Raw genomic sequence first — 22,347 nt, forward strand, 5'->3', positions numbered from 1 at the left:
ATGCTTTTAGTTTAAAGCATTCTAAGTCAGGCCCGGATTTAAGGGGGGGGGCAGAGGGTGCAGGTGCCCCGGGCCGCCCGACTTTTGAAGTGCCCCCTACGTGGAAAAAATGTGGTTTGTGTTATTTTTTTTGCTTACAGCCTTTGAAGTTTCCGCAAAATGCTGTGCAGTGCTGGATTAATGCTACTGTAAACGTAGAGGAGGTATTTCGCGCCGAAGGCGCGAACAATTTTTTTGCTCAGGGGCCCCCCGATCTAAAAGTGCCCCGGGCCCCCCATCAGCTAAATCCGGCCCTGTTCTAAGTATTGCAATTTGTTTGACTTGGAATTGTAAAAAAGACAACCTTGCCTTAAAATTAAACCAACTCAATCACTGTAATACCTTTCGTTGCTTCCAGTTTTCTGTTGCGTAACATGTAAAATTCATAATGTAACACAATGGCAGAAATCAATGTCCAAATGATTTGATGGCAGCTGTCAGACACGTGAACTAGGTAAATTTGTATTTTTTTGTTTGAATATTAGGCCTACTGGCAACCTTGGTAGCAATAAAAACAGCTCCTTGCTACAGGCGACATAAAGTAGATTCTTTTAAACTCCACAACAGTAAGTTATAGAACCGTTTAAAAAAAATTAGCACCACGTCACTGGACATATTTAGTTCTATTTCACTGCCTCCATACTGACAACATCAGTGTAATGCTCATCTTCATTTACTTTACAACGGGCATAGTATTTTTGAATTTATATTTTAAACTATAACATTGCACTTGCTGTTTAGTTCTTGTTTATTTTTGACTATTTTTAGCTTTTGTACGGTCAAGCACGAAGTCTATCTTTCCAACAAATACTACACGTTAATGCAACGTCGCAAGAAGATAGTTTTTACGTTTTTTGTTGTAATAGAATGATTTTTTGAATATTACGTTCCAACTCAATGTGGCAAAGTGAAGACAAATGCTAAGTTTCCCAGATAACACATAAACGTGGAAACAATCTGGACAACCACGTTTATGACGGTTTATTCAGGGCGGTGGTTCCAATGAGTTTCTCTTTGTTAGGGTGCTGCCTATAGGGCTACTTTTTGTTCTTTTACGGTTTTGCCTTCTTTTCGTGTTGGTTTGGTTTTGAATCTTCATCCTCGGACTCACAAAGCCTTGATAGATTATTTCTGGCAGTTTCGCATACTTGTAGAGGCTCTTGACGCAGGGCCGGTTACCGAGATTGACAGAGTGAAGTTTTCCGATTATTGAAGTCTTGTTGCCGGGGAATTATTCCATCCAGGCATTAGGTGCCGCTGAATGGAGAGCAGTTCTTAAAATACGTTGCTCAAGCGCACACTCCGAGATTCGAACCAGAGCCACTTGATCTTGAAGCTTTTTCGTTCACGAAGTCAAGCGCTAACCAACTGAACTATCGGGGCGGATTGACCCTTGCTACAGCTGGTAATTTTTTCTTTTTCCAAGACCCGTTAATTACTAAAAAACTGATGTAATAAGTTCCTAAGTTTTTAACATGGTCAGATCGTGAAATGGTCAGAGATGGTAAACGGAAATGAACTAGTTGAGATTGAGAAGCGATGCTGCTGCATATACTGCTGTCTCTTTTCAAGAACAAGCGGAAATCTTTTTTGCTGCAGGCGCTGCAAAAAAAAAGGATTTCGGTGGTTCTAGTATGTCTGATTGTTTTGTGGTCACCGCACTTTCCGCTGTTGTCTAGCACTCTAGCAGATGCAGTAATAGCCTACACCCTACACTATAAACAATGGCTACTGTTTGTTGCGAGAAAGTGGCGATTAGCGCCAAGAAGAACATTATAGAAGTGCAATGGCAAGATGGCCACAGAAGCAGGTAAGCTATTAAATAAACACTTTTTATACACAGTAAGTTTGCTTTGTTGTAGTTAGAGCAAGTTTTTATTGACTTAATAGAAATCGGCAAGATCACCACTTTGGTAATCTTGAAGATCAAGATCACTAAGAGCTGGTGATCTTAAAGATCAAGATCACTAAGAGCTGGTGATCTTGAAGATCAAAATCACTAAGAGCTGGTGATCTTGAAGACCAAGATCACTAAGAGCTGGTGATCTTGAAGATCAAGATCACTAAGAGTTGGTAATCTTGAAGTTCAAGATCAATTTTTCTGTAGCCTACATGAAAAATATAATGCAGTTTTTGATCAATAAAATTGCAAAAAAAACTAGGTTTACTTGTAAGCAATTTGGTTAAAAATAGTTGGTACCGTATTGCTAACTTTTGCTTAACTGCTCGATCGCTGGCCTGATAATTATGGACTATTGCCATCACTATCAGGCCTATCAATCGTTATCGTAGTTTGGCTAGCATCGCAATGTCACACCTTAGGTCGAGGGTTATTAAAATACTGAAGGAGTGGCAAAAGTTTCAATTTTTTTTTTTTTTAATGAACGTCTTTGAATGACATCATTTTTGTCTCGTTCACATGGAAAGCATTTATTAGTGTAAAGTAGTTCTAACTTTCACTAAATTAAATCAATATTTATTGAACCAAGGTTTTGCTTCTTTGGTTTGCTTATTTTGCTTTAAATTTATTGTTGCTTTTTAAAAGGACACCGGCGACATGGCCAAATTTTTTTGGCTGTTTTCAGCTTTTCTATTGTCAATAAAGAAAAGTGTCTAAGACTCTAGACTACCTCTGCGCCGGCCCTCGCTTCGATACGCCGTAATGTGCAAGCTTACGTCAGTGGTCTGATGCCATTGCTAGACCATGTGTCTGAAAAAAATATTGGTGGAACAGGAACCATTCGAAGTAACTGTATTAGCAAAACAACACTGACCAATCAAAGTGAGTTGAAGAAAATGCCACGTGGGTCATATTCTTATGCATCCGATCCATCAAGAATTTTTCTTGCAAGGTGGCACTACAACAGTACATTGACACTTACATCCAACTGCATAGGTGTTGCTTTGTTTTGTATGGCACAGCGATGGAGCCAAAGCGAAAAAAAGAAGATCGATATCCCCCAACCTTATTTGATTCAGATGTAGGCTACAATAAGTGCATGGGCGGAGTCGATCGCATTGATCAAAACATCGCCAAACTCCGAATCGGGATCCGCATGAAAAAATGGTGGTGGCCAATGTTTTCGTGATTACTCAATGTGTCAGTGCAAAACTTGTGGCAAGTGTACCTTGGAATCAGGGAAGAGCAAGAGCTTGAAACTGGACTACTGCACTTTACACGCAGAATCTATCATTACTATTTAGCTTGCCATTCGTTCAAGAAAAGAAGTGGTGCGGTGAGATCAAAGGTTTCACCAGAAATCCGTCATGACAAGCGGAATCATCTGATAATATCCTGCAAGGCTCAGGTGCGCTGTGCAATCTGCAGTGGGAAAGTACAGCAGAAGTGTAGAAAGTCTGACATTGGTTTACATAATTGATTGCTTTGTCCCTTATCACAGCAAATACAAGCATAGAGTACTATGCTACCAGCACAAGCGTATCATTGTTATTACGCAGTAACGGTGTTGACTCGCATTATCTTCTTCTATCGAGTCTTCTAAAGTTTGTTGATACACCACAGATTGACACATTGACACATTCTTCCGCAACGGAGTTGTACACTGAGACTCGCATTATATGATGCTTGCTAATTTTAATAAAATTTAAATTTAATTGCAAAACTGATTGAGAAAATGAGTTGTTACTTTCAGTGGCGTATAGCTAGGGTTTGTGCGGGCCGGGGCGGACCATGATTTTTCTTCCCCTGATTGCGTTAAGTAGGAACCAGCAAATAGAATTTTAATAAAGGTTTCAAAAAATATTTTACTATGCTTTTTCGTTTACATGTGAAAATTCCGCCGCCTACAAGCTGCCGACCGGGTGGGACTGCTCACTGGGGGACCGTCCTCCCACTAGCTACGCCGATGGTTACCGTGAATGTAATATGTTTATACAATAATTTTGACACGTTCTTCAAGAAAGATCTGACAAATATCTACCGAAACAAACACCTGCTTCTGTTAAGGTATCGCGAGATTTATATTTGACCATGTAGCCGGTGTCCTTTTAAAAGGCAAACAAAAAATGCATTAAAAAAGCAAAAATCACCAGATTTTTTTGATCTAATTAGAAAGTTATGACAATACAACTTTGTGGCTGAAATATCACCTAAGAAGAGCAATGGGAACTTGTGGCGGCTTTAAAGTGTAAAAAAATTGACTTTATGTACCCAACAGAAACTTGGCTAAACAAAAAATAGTTCCGGAGTTTTATATTAAAAGAACTACTGATTCTGACAGGAAACATGAAATATAAAACCTAAAGAAGCATCGTGAATGCTTCTACGTTGCAAGCGTTTTCTTTTCAACACATAATATAAAGCTTTGCAGCTCCAAAAACGCTGTGTCAAACAGTTTGTTGCCTTGGTATTGTTCTATACCAGGGGTCACCAAACTACGGCCCGCGGCCGGAACCGGCCCGCGAACTGATTTCATCCAGCCCGCCACGTGCTGCGGAAATAACAGGCTCTGCACTACAACTGTTAAGAAAAAAGTTACCAAACTGTTTGTAAAGGACTGACGTTGCTGTTTATCATTAGGCCACCGCAAATGGGGACAGCCTAGGTCAAATTTGGAAAGATGTAACGTTTTTTTCAAGAGCACGATGCCCTGTAGTGTATCACAGCAGGGGATAACTTTTCCAGCAACCATTCGATTTTCATCACAGCTTTGCTATGACACCGCTGACTTTGTTATTTATTGTGCTCAATTCAAGTCAATGGAGATTTTGAATAATTGTATATCTTTTCTTTTCGCAATTTGCATCCGGCCAGCAGCTGTTAATCTCGCAGCAATCCGGCCCTCAAAGAAAAAAGTTTTTGTATACAAATAAAAGCCCTTTTGCTTCGCTTTCGATTTGAAATTGCTTGCAGCATAGGTTTATGACGTCATTGGTCAGTTAACCCTGAATCATCATCAACCTTTAAATCCTGCTTGATTGTAAGATGAAGTGAGAAGCTTGTTTACCGGGTATTTATCTCACATTCTGAGTTGGAGGTTAGCCTACCTTTTCGCCATTCTAGGAAGAGTACGAAAACTAGTTGGTAATTTCAAGGTGGAGCCAACGAGGAACAGGTTGAGAACTACTGAGTTAATGATTCGCACTTAAATTTCACTCTTGCCGAAACGAATTGTTTTTGTGGCTACGAACTGTTTTAACGCTTTAATTTCTTAACCAATTTTGAACCTCTTTCAATGTGCTCAAATTGTAAAAATATTTTATAGGTGATTTTGGTAGAAAGGTTAGTTTGATTATGTAGATAACAGAGAAAAGTTTCACTTAAAGAAATCGCAGTTTATCTCACAAAGTATAAGCAGCGTGTTCAACTTATCTAAGGCAAAGTTGAAACAAATACTTCGCTTCGTGACTGAACAAGAGAGCCCAAGTAATTTTTGCAAAAGCATGTTGCAAAATCACATCGGTGCAAAAGATTTAAATCTTTTCTCAAACTAGTCAGGTTCACTATGTCAAAAAAAAGAGTTTCGTTCAAATTTTTTGGAGATTAGCAAACCTATACATTTTCGGAAAGCTTAGACCATGAGGAATCCGAAAAACGTTGATTACATTTGCAGAGATGTCCCCATGGCCGCCATTTTGAATTTTCAAAATGGCCGCCGCAAAATATATATTTTGATATATCTCGGCTCCTAATAAACTTAGAAACTTTATCAAACATGCTAATTCTATGTTTTAAGGGTCAAGAAATCCATTAGAAGCATACCTAGATACCAAGCGTTAACTACTTTGCAATTATCCTCCATATTGGTTTTCAAAATGGCCGCCGAAATTATATTTTTTTACATTACTACTTGCTAATTGAGATATAGATTTCATTCAACAATAACATGCTAGTACTAAGTTATTTTAACTAAAAACTTCATTAGAAGCAAGCCTGCACGCCATTGTCATATTTTGGACAAACATTTTCCAACAGCTGCTGTCTTGAGTCTTATTTCCAGCATTACAACCAACATCATTTTCGCAGGCTATCCCACACAGGCACAAGTCGGTGCAGGTCAAGTTGTTTCTTCGACACGAACATCTCTGGGTTGAGCAATTGGTTTTGCATTGGCATCAGTCTAGCTGAATAATGGCTTGTGGTTCAAGTAGAATCTTTGTGGTGATAGGTGAAATCCCACTTTCATGCTGATGGTAGCCATGCCGAAGTGGATCAAGGAGCTGTTGCCACATGACAGTGGTGTGGCACCAGACACGACTCTGAACTCGCACGCGTTCAACGTGCTCCTCTAATGCACCAATTGTTGGAGGCAAGTTTTGATTCTCCGCCAAGTTCTTGCAAAACAGGTGCCATTTCAGTTCTGGAATGTTGTTTATGTGGACACCCTTCGGGCAGTACATCGTGCAGACAAAGCTGCCAGCATTTCTTTAACATTTGGAGATAGTGTGCTGTCCTCAGATAAGTGTATTAGTGCACTGATTGTTTCCATTCCTGCCTTCAAGTACTGTTGGAACCACTTGGTTTTGTCCAATCCTGAGAATCTGCCAACATTATCAGCTCCACTGAAAGTATGGAATACGGGTAATGCCTTTGCCTTCTCTTGTCCTAGAGCTCTCCATATTGGTGCGATCACCAGTGTAGCTGATAGCATGGAAATGGACGAGTGTTTGCAGAGTTGGTCGTAGTTTGCAACAGCAAGGACAAGAACGTCTGTGTCCAGACTAAAGAATGTGGACCTAACGTTGTTAGGTCCACATGTCTATCTTGTGGTCGATATACAGGACATTGATAGATAATGTGGTGTGCAGTTTGAAAATCTGAGCCACACGCACAAGATGGTGAATCGGCGAGGCCCCACTGGAACATGTTGCTGCTAAAACGGCCCACTCCAGTCCGCAGGCGATTGAGCTTCACCCATTCCTTCCGGGGTAGTGCAGAGTGCGGACCCATTCCTTCTGGTCAATGTCCCGGCTTGATCTGGATAGGACCATGAAGCGCCCGTAGGGATCTTTTGTTTCTTTCAGATCGACCGACTGGTCACGAACCTTGACTGTTTCCTACTTGTTTTTTTACATGTAAATGGGGTTGTTCTGCTTCTTAACTGGTGCCCATAAGCTGACATCACCATTAATGCGTTCTGCAGCATACTCTTTGTAGAGCTGTTGTCCCTGCTCATTGACGGTCAGGATCAGTTTGACATTTTCTTGTGGAACACATGCGTGTGTGATGAAGTTATACAACTCATCACCTTCAACTGCGAATGGATTTCCGTGACTCAGTATGGTAGCTTTTTTCTTGTCAACAGCTTCATGCTCTTTCCTGACAATGGCTGGTTGTACTTCAGGGTGACTTTTTTTTTTGGAAGAAGTGTCTCCAAATTGCTCTTTGAACTTTTCTCAGAGGCGCGACATCTTTGGTGCAGCCAGGAAAAACCGTTGCCGGGCATTCGTGTTGTTAGAAATGCCAATTAGTCCAGAGCGGACTTTCATCATCTTGTTGAACTGCTCTCATGCACGATCTGCACCAATGGACACAAATGGGATCTCATCCTTGGTAACAGACACATTGCCTTCTTGAAGTTCGCACCAAGTCTCTGGGTAGCTGATCTTCAGGTCATGCATATCTGCAATATACCGTGGCCAAATGCGCTTGTATTTTATACGATCTAGGGCTTATTCAGTTCCTCACCAACTTGCAAATGGAGATTGAGATCTGCATTCCGGGATACTTCGACAAAGAATAAGATCGTTTCCACACAATGAACATAGTTCATCATTGACTTGAACATTGCATTAAAGGACTTTTCCGTTTCCCATGCTTTCGATTGCTGCATCACATCTTCATCTATGAGGATGCGTTCCAGATGGTCATGAGCAGTCGAGATGGATTCAAGAGTAATGTTTCTGTTATCAGATAACGATGTACATGCCTCCTGGACCTTATCTGCTAATCTTGAGCAGATAATCTTCAGATGTGGTTTCTCTGTGAAAAACTGATTCAAGGCCAGTTTTACAAAGCTATGTAGGCTAAGTGTGGATGTGTGCACGAAGAGTTCTCTTGTCGTCCGCACACTTGAGAATTTGTCTTGTGATCGCAGATCTATACACATCGGCTTCGATCCAGGCATCATCAACCCCAGAGTTCTCTATGAAAGTTCCGAGAGCTCTTAGTGCAGCCATCACAGCATGCAGCTCACCCAGTCTGGAAACAATTTCTCTTTTCAGGTCGACCCGTGCGTCTAGCAACTATACTGCCTTTTCGTAGAGGGCCATGTCGAAGGTTATCACAGTTGGGTACCCCTGGCCAACGAGTAACGTCTTCTGCTGGGATACTTGTAGAATCACAGTCAGCATAGTAGGCCACTCGTGGCAAATTCAGGTAGCAGGGGCAGTGCACCAACGTGAGTGAGTGGTTGGCAAGATGAGATGAGTGACTTGTACCCTGCCCATCCGGGGATCTTGCTCTGTTCATCATTTTCTCTTGCTTTGGACAAAGTAGATGCTGTGACCCACCCTAACTGGGTCAGTTCATTTGACTGAGCAACACCTATTGTGTTGGCCTCAAACCTCCGTGCTCTGTTGTCAAGTTCTGATTTTGGCTTGGCACATGGCTTAATGTGCACATGACATGGAAAGATTGATAAGTTCTTACCTGCAGTAAGTTCGAGCTTTGGTGCGACTAGTTCTCCTGGAACATTTGCTTTCTGATACACTGCAGTGATTGTTCCATGTGTGGTGCCTTTCCAGTACGCGGACAACAAATACGAATAAATACTTTTTCATTTCATTATTTTCATTTTTTATACTTAATTACGGACAAATACGACGTAATACTGAAATAAGTAGTAATGTAACGAAATATAATTTCTGCGGCCATTTTGAAAACCAATATGGCGGATAATTGCAAAGTAGTTAACGCTTGGTATCTAGGTATGCTTCTAATGAATTTCTTGACCCTTAAAATATAGAATTAGCATGTTTGATAAAGTTTCTAAGTTTATTAGGAGCCGAGATATATCAAAATATATATTTTGCGGCGGCCATTTTGAAAATTCAAAATGGCGGCCATGGGGACATCTCTGCAAATGTAATCAACGTTTTTCGGATTCCTCATGGTCTAAGCTTTCCGAAAATGTATAGGTTTGCTAATCTCCAAAAATTTTGAACGAAATTACGTAACGAACCTGACTAAACCAAGCAATCGCAGCTTATCGCGTGATCTTGCGATATCTTGTTTGTTTACATTTTCAAAGAAAACGATTTCCTGCTTTGTGTTGTAGTCACTACGCATTGCAGGTTCCATTCCTGTTGGCTGCGTTTCAATTGTCGATGTGATCGATGCAAGCGAAAGATTGTTGGACAAGGAAATGTTATACGAACGGACTTTTCAGATCAACTTGAAGTTGACAAAGTTGAAATCAACGGAGCTAAGAGTAAAATATAATTTTAATATATTTTTATTATTATAATTGCACATATGCTTTGTTACCACGTAGGAGCTATTTTTTATTTGTTGTATATTATTTTCTTTAAATATTTTTGTTCTCCACTTATTGGTCTCAAGTAAACTCTAGTCTAGAGTCAAACAAAATATTTAAATTGTTAAAACCAGTGTTGAAAATCGATTTTTTTTTTATCTAAAAAATAAAATTCGCAAAAGTTTTGTATATGAAAATTTCTCCTTCTTCTTCTTCTTCTTCTTCTTCTTCTCCAAAGCGGAATGATATATAAAGTAGAAATGGTTTAATCTGATCACAACACCTTGAGAAAGTTAAGCAAAGAAACAGCAAAAAAAAATAACCGCGTTGCTTTGCACGTTGTTTTTCATTGCATGGCAACTTTTTAAAAACGTGGAAATGCGAAGCATTGCATTTACATAAATTTGCTGCGTGGCAAATCGTTATGTTTCAACATTAGAACCTATATAGCTTAGTACCCAAATGCTTCAGGGAGACTCATTAGTCATAACATAGGCCTACAATCTTTAGACCACATTCTAATTGCCATTTGATATACCACCAATTTTATGTGGAATTTCACCAACATTTTTTCAATCTATTCTGACATAACAATAGCAGCAGATTCTTGAACAATATGCTGATGTCATCACTCATCAAGGACATGATTCGTTTACAGGCGGTAAAAGCACTAAATAGAAACCGGTTGTCAATGACAAAATGCATACTTGTGCGACATTATTAGCCTTACGTCATCAAGTTACAATTGTTTAGTCATGAGCAACGAGAAAGGTGTATTTGTTAAAAAAAATTAAGTAAATCTTTTTAGATGGTCTCAGTATTTGGATAAATGGCGACGCAACCAAAGACCACGTGACTTTCATGGATTGTGATTGGTTGAGAGAGATGTGTTATTGTGACCAATGTCTTTACAAAATGATCCAAGAAAAGGATATGAAAGTCAACGATCCCTCCATAATTCCAATAATCGATTATAAAAGCATGGATAACGACGAATGTCTATTTAGGTAAGAACTTGGTTCAAGGAAATCATGGATTAGTTTTTCTTGTTGCTTGTTTATATAAACTTTATTATTGGTTTTGCGCTTTCAACAAAATCTAATTATTCTTTCACTTGGTATCAGCCTATTATAAACAACTTGCTATAGGCCTACAGGACTGCATAATGCTGCATGTGAGAAGGTCTGTGGCCTTGCTGCCCTATATGTTATAAAATTTTACTGCATTTCTTGAAAGAGTCAAAGGTTTTCCTTATATTTGCTGTTCATGAATAAATAGTAATATAAAATGATTATGACTGTTGTTATATCAAACATAAGCAAGAAAGAAATATTGTTTGCAGAATGCTTGAAGATATTTTTAATGTTGGTTTTGTGGTTGTGTCTAACGTCCCATGCAAAGAAGGTTCTGTTGCTGAGGTAATTACTGTTGGAAATCTGCAAATAATCTCTTTCTCAATTTTGCTAGAAGCTCTTCATCACGAAATACCAGTTAGATTTATAAATTACCTCATTGAAGCTGTCTCATAAAACTATCAGCAGTAATTAACATTTTTTTATAACATCTAACTTCTCATCTTAATTTGTACCCAACTTAGGTTGGCGAAACGCTGGGGTCTCTCGTCATCACTAAACAGTTTAGTGTTATCACTAAACAGTAAGAGCCCACTACTTTATTTCTAAATAAAATGAGGCGAGGTGATGCTCATACAGCACTGATACCTTGATTTACAATATTATAAAGTTACTAGATTATTTTTTTGAAAAATTAGCATGCTTGTATTTTTGTTATTAATGTGTCGAAAACAAAGTGAAGTTAATTGTAAGACATGCATTATATCAGCCATAACCAAGAAATATTGTTTGCAGAATGCTTGAAGATATTTTTAATGTTGGTTTTGTGGTTGTGTCTAACGTCCCGTGCAAAGAAGGTTCTGTTGCTGAGGTAATTACTGTTGGAAAGCAATACTATTTAGGTTATAGGCTACACCAGAAGTGCCATCCTAATATGGCACCTGACTAGGCCTTGAAATGTTACCAATAAAAAGCAGCAATCTTTGGTTGCCAAAGTTCTAAAGACTAGACAACAAACAACAGCAGCAATAATTGTATTTACTGTTAGTTTTTTTACTTGTGATCTTTCAAGACACCACAAAGCAAAACAATCACAGCCTTTAGAATAAGTGATAAATCCTTTGTAGTTTTGTAATATAGAAGGAATGCTGGGATAGCCTACTGTTTGCATTTGTGTGTTTATGATACATACAAAGATAAGGAGAAAAATTGTTGCTATAGGTAAGGGGAGAGAAAAAAAAATCACCGCACTAACACACGTAGCCTACGTGGGTCGAAAACGTTTGTGTCATTAAATTAGGAAATCAACAAATGAAGAGCTTGTTTCCAAAACAGGGTTGTCAGATTAGTTGTAGCCTTCCCTTCCAGATTGCATGCCAGTTTGATTCTAAATTATTCTAAATTTATTCTAGACATTTCATTTCAAGTCTAAAACAAAATACCATTAAATACGCAGTGTATATTGTAAATATGATATAACTTACAATAAGTAGTGGTGAGAATCTTCATGTTGAAATGAAAATATCCCTAAGATAAGATGATGCCAGCACATTTTTTATCAAGTTTTGTAGCCTTTGTTCATCCAAATTTTATGTCTGTGCCTGCGTGCTTGTTGAAAAAGTTTGTCAAATGATTGGCAGTGTAAACGATGTATGCTGACAAATGAACACAGCAAGCGAAAGAGCAACTGTTTTTTCTTTATATCATTAGAATTCTTGAAAAATGTACGTAGGGTTGCTTCCTGCTGAGAAGCCTTGCCCAGTTTTTGCCCGTTTGTGTAAGAGCTACCTTTAATAAGTTAATCGCTGTATATCTGCTAAAAAATTTCATACCATACGTACATACAAATATTAGCCTACCCTAAAAGTGTTTCCAGAAAGCACTACATATAATCTATTATTTGAGTGTAATTTTGCAAAATTTTTCCAGGGGGCATGCCCTCGGACCCCCTAGAATACGCGTGCCTTCGGAACGTTCTTACCCCCACGAGTTTCATTGCTTCCCTTCAATCCCTTGCTCAACCCACCAGGATACGCCACTGCGTAGAGCCATATTCTTCCTACAATAAACTTCACATACGCTTGGATTTTTGAACTTCTTATCTAACTGCTTCGATGCAACAAAATATGAAAATCAATAAATATCGTACCGGTACTTAACAATAACTACGGTACTGCATTCTGTAACAACCTAAAAACATAACAGATTAAAAGTAAACTTAACATACATGGAAATAGGCTACAACCCAGTGTTAGGTGAGCGGAAAGTCCTGTCAGCTAACTAGGTTGCGTCACACTTCTCACAGACAGGCTTTCGTGCCAGAGAGCGTGCAATTCAGCAACACAGTTTCAATCAAAGAGACGGAACTAGGGCAGAAAGTTACGCGCACGCGTTGCAGCTAGTAAATGCAATGAAAAAAAGACAATTACCGAAACAATCTAGACTTGTCTAAACAATCCCAATTTGCTTCTAAAAATTATTCCAGATTCCAGACATTTTTTTTCCCTACTAGACAGTTCGTTTTGATTCCAGATCTGGAATCAATTATTCCAATCTGACAACCCTGTTCCAAAACCGCTTACATCCACTTTCGGTGATTTCGAGAAAACCACGAAAAACGTTTATGACAGTTTCGCTTGGTAAATGTAATGCGCTTTTGATTTCTAACGATGTATAACTACCTACTGAATTGAGCCATGACGTTTGTCCAGATCTAAGGAATATTAGATGGCTTAGAATCGCCTTTTTATAAAATTAGAAATGTGGATATAAGCGGTTTTGGAAATAAACTGGAGAATAAAAATTGCCAGAATGACAGAAACCAATTTTTGAAACCATTTTTCCAAGCTGACCACCACTAATTCATCACCACAATCCAAATCCACTTTAAACAAAGCAAAAAAACACAGTTATAAAGCTCAAGTAGACTACTAAGCACCGTTGGTAACTGCAACAATAGGCTGCAAGCCTACAACAGTGCTTATCAGTGTTGCCAGATAGTAGATGCTTCAAACTACCAAACACATTTCAAATTTTGCCAAACTGACCAGAGACTGACTGTCAACTCACCAAAAATGTTTGCCAAAATTCTGCCAACTCAAAATTTTACTGCCAAACAACGTAAAATTCTGCCAAATCTCGAATTTGGTAGTGAAATTTGCCAAATGGTAACACTGCTGCTTATCACGAAACGATGACGAAAACGGTTTAACAATCAGCGATATGTCACGTGACACAATGGCTTAATATGATTGGTTAATTGTGGATACAAGTGGTTTTGGAAACAAAGTGTGATGGCGCGTAAGCGGTTTTGGAAGAAAACGCAATTTTTAGTGTCGAATTTGAAGCAGAAAAAGAAGGTTTTGGAAAAAAAGGAATGGATAGTAGGTACCTATGGTAATACTCTACCTAATGACACTCTAAACTCAATTTTGGTAAAAGTGGCGCCTAAGCGGTTTTGGAACTGGGCTCTTCAAATAGATATTAGATAGGAATTATAGTTATAGTTATTAATAATTAGTTATTAATTGTTATAGTTATTAGATAGAATATCAACAAATAGGCCTAGATATTATTTTTAACTTTAAATCAATCAAAAACTGTTTCTTTGAATTATTTCCGCATGTTGTTCGTCAACATGGTTTTTCAAAACTTGTGAATTTTAAAGTTTTGACATTTTAGTTTGCAGAGAAGTTAGGCCCTCTCCTGGACAATACATACGGAAAGGTAATTAATTTGCTTCCGCTGTTTAAACAATTTATTTGCTTATTATTTCATAAAGATTGGTGTTTTGAATTAGAGATGCAGCGAACCCAAAATTTTTATCCGCACACCGCACCGCAACTGACTCATCTATCCGCGCACCGCACCGCACACCGCAATTTATCTGGAACTTTGACACTGCACCGCACCGCACACCGCAAATTACAAAATTAAAAAAAAATATTTTAACGAGTTATTGTTTAGAAAGTCAATTGTAGGAAAAAGCATCCATGGCATATAACTGGTAACCTAGTACCAATACAGTTGTGCACTAATTGGCCAGGCTAACCAGATCATATTCTCTTATCAGCAATGCATCTAAGTTCTAAGACATAATACAAACTAAGACAAATAGAATGTTCCTGGATCCAGTATCAGGACTTTTGAACACTTTTTGTAAGCAATAATGCAATTATAATGCCAGTGGCTATATGAACTACACACACAAGAGTAAAACTTATAGCCTGAACTCACTGGGCTAACTGATATAGTAAATAATGCGGTAGTTGCGCTAGGCCTATAGCCTGGTAACTGAGCTTATCAGCTAGGCTACTAACCAAAAACATTCGTACAGCTTCCCTGACAAGCAAGCCCTAAAACCCTGTCAACTGCAAGCCATTTGCAATTTGCATTTGCATAGCTTTCCATCTTAGGGTTTCCGAAGGGAAAAATAACTGATCCGTGTTTCCAATTTAAATTTGAAGTTTCATAGCTGATTCTTGAAAAGTTGAAAGTTTACGTTTACGAAAGTTTAATTTCTTGAAAGTTTACGTTTACGAAAAATTAATTTCTTGAAAGTTTACGCGGCAAGCGGCGCGGCGCGGCTTTGTCATTTCAACCTTCCACGCGGCGCGGCGCGGCACGCGGCGAAAAAGTCAAAAGCGGCCGCGTACGCGGCGCGGCGCGGCTTGCATCACTATTTTGAATGGCAGTTGACTTTATTTCTTGCCATAAAACAAGGGCACCTGTGGCAACACTATTTTCACTCAATCATTTTTGAAACCGACTAAATGCAAACTGCAACTCTGCTGTAAGATTGCATTTATTTAAAACAAACGACATATGGTAAAAACGTTATCATAAGAATTGTATGAATACAAGGAAATGTAGTAGAACTCATGATAAAATGACAGTAGGCCTACTTGTATAGAAGTAGCTTAAAATTGTATACACTTGTAATTAGCCTCAATAAAACATCATACGTCCCATTGAAATACAAAGCAGAAAAGATGCTTGTATAAGGAATATCAGATCGTTTAATTTGTAAGCGAGGTCATCCAGAGTCCGTTTCGCAACAAAATGTTGTCCACTTAGTGAGGTTCTTGTTGAAACGGAATTGAATACAACTTTATCTTTTCTATTGTAGGCTACTATTTACATTATTGAAATTGCCTTTAGGCTATTTAATTAGCTAAGATACTTGTGAGGTGCTTTTAACTGCTTTGCAAGACAAGTCTTGGCCTGCAACAAACTAAATGCTCTATCAACCCACTATCAACCCATTTTACATTCTGTAAAAGTGACAAGTTTTGTTGTCTGGGAATATTTCATCTTAAAAATCGCCATACGACTGCATCATTCGCTTGCAGTTTTGTTTGGATAAATCAAGCGTCACTGAGACATTTATACGTATAGCATGTAGCCAAAATACACGTAAAACCCCATAGCATAAGCTTCATAAGTCTCATGAATAAAATAAGTCACGCCCCATTTCAAATAAAATGCATTAGGTGTTTGTTTCAGTTTTACATTAGTGTTTGTTAAACTTTATTCATCCTTTTCGTTGCCCATTAGGCTACAACGATAACGCTCTATCAGAGACTAATTGCATCTTTTTAAGGTACCAATGACAACAGCACAAATATACTTGAGCCACATGCCCACATCCATAACAAGAACCATGCTCCGTAACACAACAATAAGAAACAAAGCATATAATATAATACTTTACCAATTAATAAATAAGTAACAGGTCAGTAGGCAATCAACAAAATATTTTTTGTGTGCAAAGGTGTTTAGTGTCGTGGACTTGGGAAAGACAGATCATGTTGCAAATTCAACAGCCGGACTTCCTTTCCACACCGACCAATGTCATTATGAATCAGGACCAGGGATACAAATATTACACGCTCTTCGGTGAGTTCCCTACCAAACTACGCCAATAAAAGCTGCATCTTATTAATACTAGAGCTTCTATCGGCATACTAACCTTGTTGAAATCAACCGTTATAAACGTTTGCCACAATAATTTATTTATTTTTTCTAAAAATGCTATCTTCATATTTTTGTCATAACATAAACATAATTATACACAATATATTTCTAATGGTTTTATTGTAAACAAGAATGTAGTTGCAATTAAAATTTGATAGCATTTATTTTTTTATACTCAAGCACGTACCAGGTAAGTAAAGTTTTGGATTACAGTAATTGGGAAGGTGCGAAAAACAAGCTGTAGGCTATAACCACCTGCAAGCAAATAAAATGTGTTTCCAAGACAGAGCCTAGTGCAGTGGTTCTCAACTGGGGGTCCGCGGACCCCTTGGGGTCCGCGAAGCAATTTCAGGGGGTCCGTGAAAGCTTCCGAGTTTGCAGCATGATTGATAAATTACGAAATGTAAAAATTGGTTGGTTGTGCTTTGTTTGTGTATTAGGCTACCGTGATTTTCAAACTGTACTTCCCAACGAACCGGTGCGATGTCCTTTGAAAGTTCAAAGGTTTGGTTTCTAACTAAAAAAATATCATATAAATGAATAATTTTTTAATAAGGCTATGTTCAATTTAATTTTTTTGAGACAGTAGTCTATTGGTCAATGCTTTTAACTTAGAAATACAAACGTTGGTCAGCAGTCTATCACCACTCACAGTTTTGCGATGACAAAGATTATAACGTATTGATATTGATTAGAAACGAAAAAAGGAAGAAATTGTTTGTAACGGTCGCAAAATTCTATTGGTTTTTGATAAAATTTATAGAAAAACATCAAATCAACATAATTATAGATTATATAGCCTACTGATTTTTGATATGCCAACGTAAAGCTCATAACATAATTTCTCTAATGTCATCAATAGTCATAAGTGCGTCGCGAGTTCACCAAATTCTTTTAAGTGTGTCGTTTCGAAACTCATAAAACATTTGATTCCATTATAATTATAGGAAAAGCGATATACCAATATTTCAGATAAAATTTTTTTGGGGGTCCGCGACCGCTTCGAAGGTACCAAAAGGGGTCCGCCAAAACAAAAAGGTTGAGAACCACTGGCCTAGTGCAATCGCAGGGTATCCACTGTCCAAGTGACAACCTCTCAAAGCTGATAACATTACTACTGCACTTACCACACAGCTGACTTACGTTTCATATTTGAGCACATGGTGTCACTGGTGAAGCATTGCGTAACATCAGCATCAGAAAGGAACATAATTGATTTGCCATTTTTGCACACCTCACGACAGCATGGTCAGCTCCGATAGCTCAGTTTGTTAAGCGCTGGATTTGAGAACGAAGATCAAACATTCCTAGTTCGACTCTCTGGATATGCGCTTTAGCAACGTATTTCAAGGGCTATATACATTCAGCAGCACCTAGTGAATGGAATAATTTACAGACAACATTTTAACACAATCGGTAACTCCATTGTCAATCTCGGTGACCGGCCCTGCGTCAATAGTTCAAAGCCTTCACAAGTACGTGAAACTACCAGGATTAACCTCACTAAGAAGCTTTTCTCACTAAGAAAGACTAGATTCCGGCAATGAATGCAGTTTCAACTTGTACCTTGTCACATAATACTTTTGATTTTACTTTAAATTTCAACATCTCGGTGTTTTAATATGACTGAGTTTATTGTTTTCATTGTTGATCAATTCGTTTCTATATTCTTTGTAGTTATAGCTTTTCTAAAATATTTCATTCGATTCCAGATTTGACGAGTGTGTGGAAGGAGGGGATTCCCAACTTGTCGACATGTTTCGCATCATGGAACTTTTCAGGAAGGAATCCCCCGAAGACTTTCGCGTCCTCACCCGAGTTCCGTGCACGTTCTCAATGGTAAATTACAAACCTACACGAGGTGCCTCAAGAAAGCCGATCATCCAAGTCGATTACGACGACCAGGTATGTTCCATTGTTCCTGTTTAAAAACTTTTGTACTTACTAATGGGAAACTGTATGTTTTCAATGCGATGCTCACTCGGCTCTGTGCTTTTTTTCATCATCATCCAATCGGGTGCACTGAATTTTAAAATGAGGTTGCCAACTATCAAGAAGTTACAGAATTTGGAATACTTCAGTTTCCCTAACCTCAGCAGTGGACTTATTTGTTTGGCAAAATCGATTCTACAAATTTTGCATCTTAAATAAGTTCGCTTCTAAAAAAAAGAACAACAAAGGCATGTAAATTTCACTTTGTCTGGAGCTACACGTACTTGAGAGGTTAACTGTTATTTTTTTATTCATTAAATGATATTGTGTTTGCATTATGCAACAGTTGGTGTTGCCTTCCTTGTTGCTTTCAACATTTTGATATCATGATAATAATGTTAGATGATCATGATTACGTGATTTTACTCATGAGGTTCATTGCCCAATAGAGAAAGTCTTTTTCCAGCTCCCGGTCAAATTCTAAATGTTGCATTGCATAATATTTTTGACATCAAGGTTGTACATTTTCTTTATTAAAAATAGGAAAATCAAAATAAAAAGGCGAAATAAAGAATTGATTTTCAGTTCCATTTCCATTCATCCAATCAATTCAAAAAATAATATAACTTGTCATAACATAGCAGGGGCTAGAAAAAGGCAATGAAAAGTTTAATAGAGTATGCCTAACATAGAATTGCACAAATACGTTTATTTTTGCTTCTTTTTCTTCAGTTGTAATTTTGAGTTTTCAATACAATGACTAACAAAAAGTAGGCATCCATTGTGCAGCATAATCTTTTTGCACAGTTGAAAAAAATAATTCAACTATGTGTGCTTGTAATGTATTTGCTGAGGGAGTTCTTGAAAGATGAAAAACGGTTCCTTGGAAAATTACGCAAATTGGTTCCATTTTTTAGAGGGGGTTTTAAATGGGTCTATTCGATATAAATTGCTGCTTGCGATTGTATTTTAACTACATATACGTGCCTGTCTGAAACGAAGCATTCTTTCTATTGCTATTCTAAGACCGTGGTTCTTCAAGAAAAAGATGCAAAAAATATAATGTTTCTTAGATTGTAGCTTTTGCTTGGAACCCCGGCACTGAAGACACTCTCCGCGTTCATGAAGAAGACGTAGAGCCTTTCTATAGAGCGCACAAGAAACTTCAAGCATTGATCGAAAGACAAGATTTTGTGGTGAATTATATGACATTTATTGAAATGTTCGTTTTAGTCTATTTGCATCTAAATTGAAATGGGCAACGAAAATAGTTTGGTTGGATTCATCAAATCAATCATTTAATCTTAGATTGTTTACGGACTGTACTATCCGGTGGCTGCATACAGTGCACTAGCGTGGACTTGCGAACCTGCCATACGCAACTATTATATAATTCACACCAATAGTCTATTGAATTGCTAATAGTGAGTAGGCTAATGCCATTTTTTGAGTTTTTTCAGCTTTTACTTTGTAATTTTTGCTTATGTTATGTGATGTTTATTTTCTTAGCTTTGTACCACAGATTAGCAAAAAACATGAAAACGATCAAATAATTTTTTCTTCTGTTTTTGTTCCTCAGACTCACTTTCGATTGAAGAGTGGTGACTTGGTGATGTTCAACAATAGAAGAATGATGCATGCTCGAGCGTCGTATCGAAGCAACGGCGGCGTGCGCCACTTGCAGGTATGTTCGTATGCTTAGTTATTAAATTTCTTAAAACGTTATCAGGCATTCAACCAGCACTGCCGGCCCCAGACAAACTATAGTAGCTAGATTCTTTGTTGGTGCTATTTTATGACAAGCATTGGCCCTAATATAGTCTGAAGCCATGTCTTATATATATGCTCATATAGTCTACCATACAGCAATCGCATAGAAGGTTTCATGAACGTTTGTGATTATGACCTCTACCCTATGGTCTGAGCGAATTGCGTTCAGACAAGAAGGAGGATTCCTTTACCCCGGCAGTTGATTGCAATTGAAAGGCTACCAAGGTCTTCAGGGATCTCAAACTGCTCAACACACAAATGAATAGCAACAGACTTGCTTGTAATAATGGTGTTCTAAAATGGATAGGACGTTTATTTGCATGGATTCGTTTTGTTTATAAAAACAATCAACATTCTATTGTGAACGTCACATTATTTACTCTAGGGTTGCTACATCAACTTCGAAGAACTGAGGAACAAATATGTAGAACTCGGAGGAAAGCTTGGAAGGAAGGTCATCGCTCCAAAGATTGGAAACAAAAGTGCAATTTGATGAAAAACATATTTATCAATAAAGTGATGGTTTGGCAGCCGGTTGTTAACCACTTTCTCACTTACATTAATTTAATTGGAAATAAACACTTGCAGTTCAGTTCAGCAAGCCAACGCCCTACCGCTGCGTAGCCGAGTGGTGAGAACGTCTGCGCGACGTTCGAAAGGACGTGGGTTCGACACACGGCTGTCTCGGCAAAGGCACTTAATGGCAAGCCAAATAAGGGGAACAGCTGACTCGAAGACTATATGTCACTTCGCTGCTTCCTGTCGTCTGTCGTTTGTTGTATCGCAGTGTAGCTTACTGCATGTTATCGCAATGGGCGAAAATAAAAGCATGATTATTATTATTTATTACTAAAAAGGGCATAAGCATTTCTCTCAGAGAAATCAAGAGCTACAGACGGCACTCTGCTCCACAATCGATAGCATCCCTTGCCAAAGTTACAGCCACATGCACTTGAGCGATGTCAAACTATCGCCCTTTTGAAAGCGAACTAGAGCTTGCACCACTCGGCATTGCAGAACACAGCAACACTTGCATCTGGGTGCAAACATATGCTTTGGAGTGGGAGACTTGATCAATAACTAGGTTTGATGTTTGATTTAGCTGGTCGGCTGCATAGGCGAGTGGTGAGAGCGCTGGAACGGCAATCGAAAGGACGCCGGTTCGACACCGCTCAAGAGCATACGGCTGTGTCTGTGGCAGGACACATGAAGACATGCAAACTAGGTTTGATGAGCCAGAAAATGTAGGTCAATAGCTTATTGAGAATTGAAAACGTTTCGGTGGAGTTGATTTTTACTAGCCTATATTAGCTTTTTCCTGTATTGGACTAAATTGTCATTCCAATAAAGCTGTTTGCAAACTAGCTCGTGAGTTTTAAATTGAACAAAATTCTGGTTTAAAAAAGTTTTGAAATTGCTTTTGTTTTGAATTATTTTAGATCAACAAACATATTACCTGACAAAGCTCCTTTCCATTTGACACTTTTTTTTTTCTCGTTTTTAAATTAATTACACAGATCAACCATTTGAAACCAACCTTCTGGTGCACAAAAAAAAATCTTTTTAGGTAAAGTTGGAGCCATTTTACGTTAACTAATATATAATGTTAAAAACGAATCATATATACACAAGGCTCTTTCATTTAAGATGAAACTGAACGATTAAACATAACCATAAAAAAGTGATTAATTCAATTAAAAGAGAAAAATGTAAAATATTTTTAACTTACAGTATCCCAAAAAAAATATTTGTGTAATTAAAGTTTTGTTCTCAAATATCAGAGCAAATATTGCCACCAAAATAGCCAAACAGACTTGTGAGGATTTGATTAGGCGATACACCCGGTGCCGGTGGAGAGTCTATAGAGGGTGCTCCATGAAAATTATCAACAAAGTAGTTTGAAATTGAGCATTCTGAGAGTATATTCAGCCTAAATCATTAGTAGCCTAAAACCCTGTCAAATGATGCTGTAACAGAGTGAATGGTTTAATTAAGTTAAAGAAAACCAAACCAGTTCTAAGAATTAATAGAGGGCTAGGTTGCTGGTACTAGCCTATACTGGTTGCCAGTGGCGTATATTCAGGGTGTTCAAGGTGTGCACTGCACACCCCAAGAAATCC

At 38.2% G+C, this 22,347-nt stretch overlaps 1 protein-coding gene across 1 annotated transcript; it reads left to right on the forward strand.

Moving 5' to 3' along the window:
• Positions 1-1,715: 1,715 nt before the first annotated feature.
• Positions 1,716-21,038, forward strand: LOC145771364 (gamma-butyrobetaine dioxygenase-like). The gene is made up of 10 exons (XM_082583117.1): positions 1,716-1,849; positions 9,295-9,431; positions 10,285-10,483; positions 11,345-11,420; positions 14,231-14,275; positions 16,323-16,447; positions 18,238-18,430; positions 19,531-19,653; positions 20,037-20,141; positions 20,613-21,038. The coding sequence occupies exons 1-10, from the start codon at positions 1,764-1,766 to the stop codon at positions 20,718-20,720; spliced, it is 1,197 nt and encodes a 398-aa protein (XP_082439243.1). The 5' UTR covers positions 1,716-1,763; the 3' UTR covers positions 20,721-21,038.
• The last annotated feature ends 1,309 nt before the right edge of the window (positions 21,039-22,347 follow it).

Source organism: Aplidium turbinatum, chromosome 5 (assembly GCF_918807975.1).
Source record: "Aplidium turbinatum chromosome 5, kaAplTurb1.1, whole genome shotgun sequence".
Taxonomy (NCBI): Eukaryota; Metazoa; Chordata; class Ascidiacea; order Aplousobranchia; family Polyclinidae; genus Aplidium; species Aplidium turbinatum.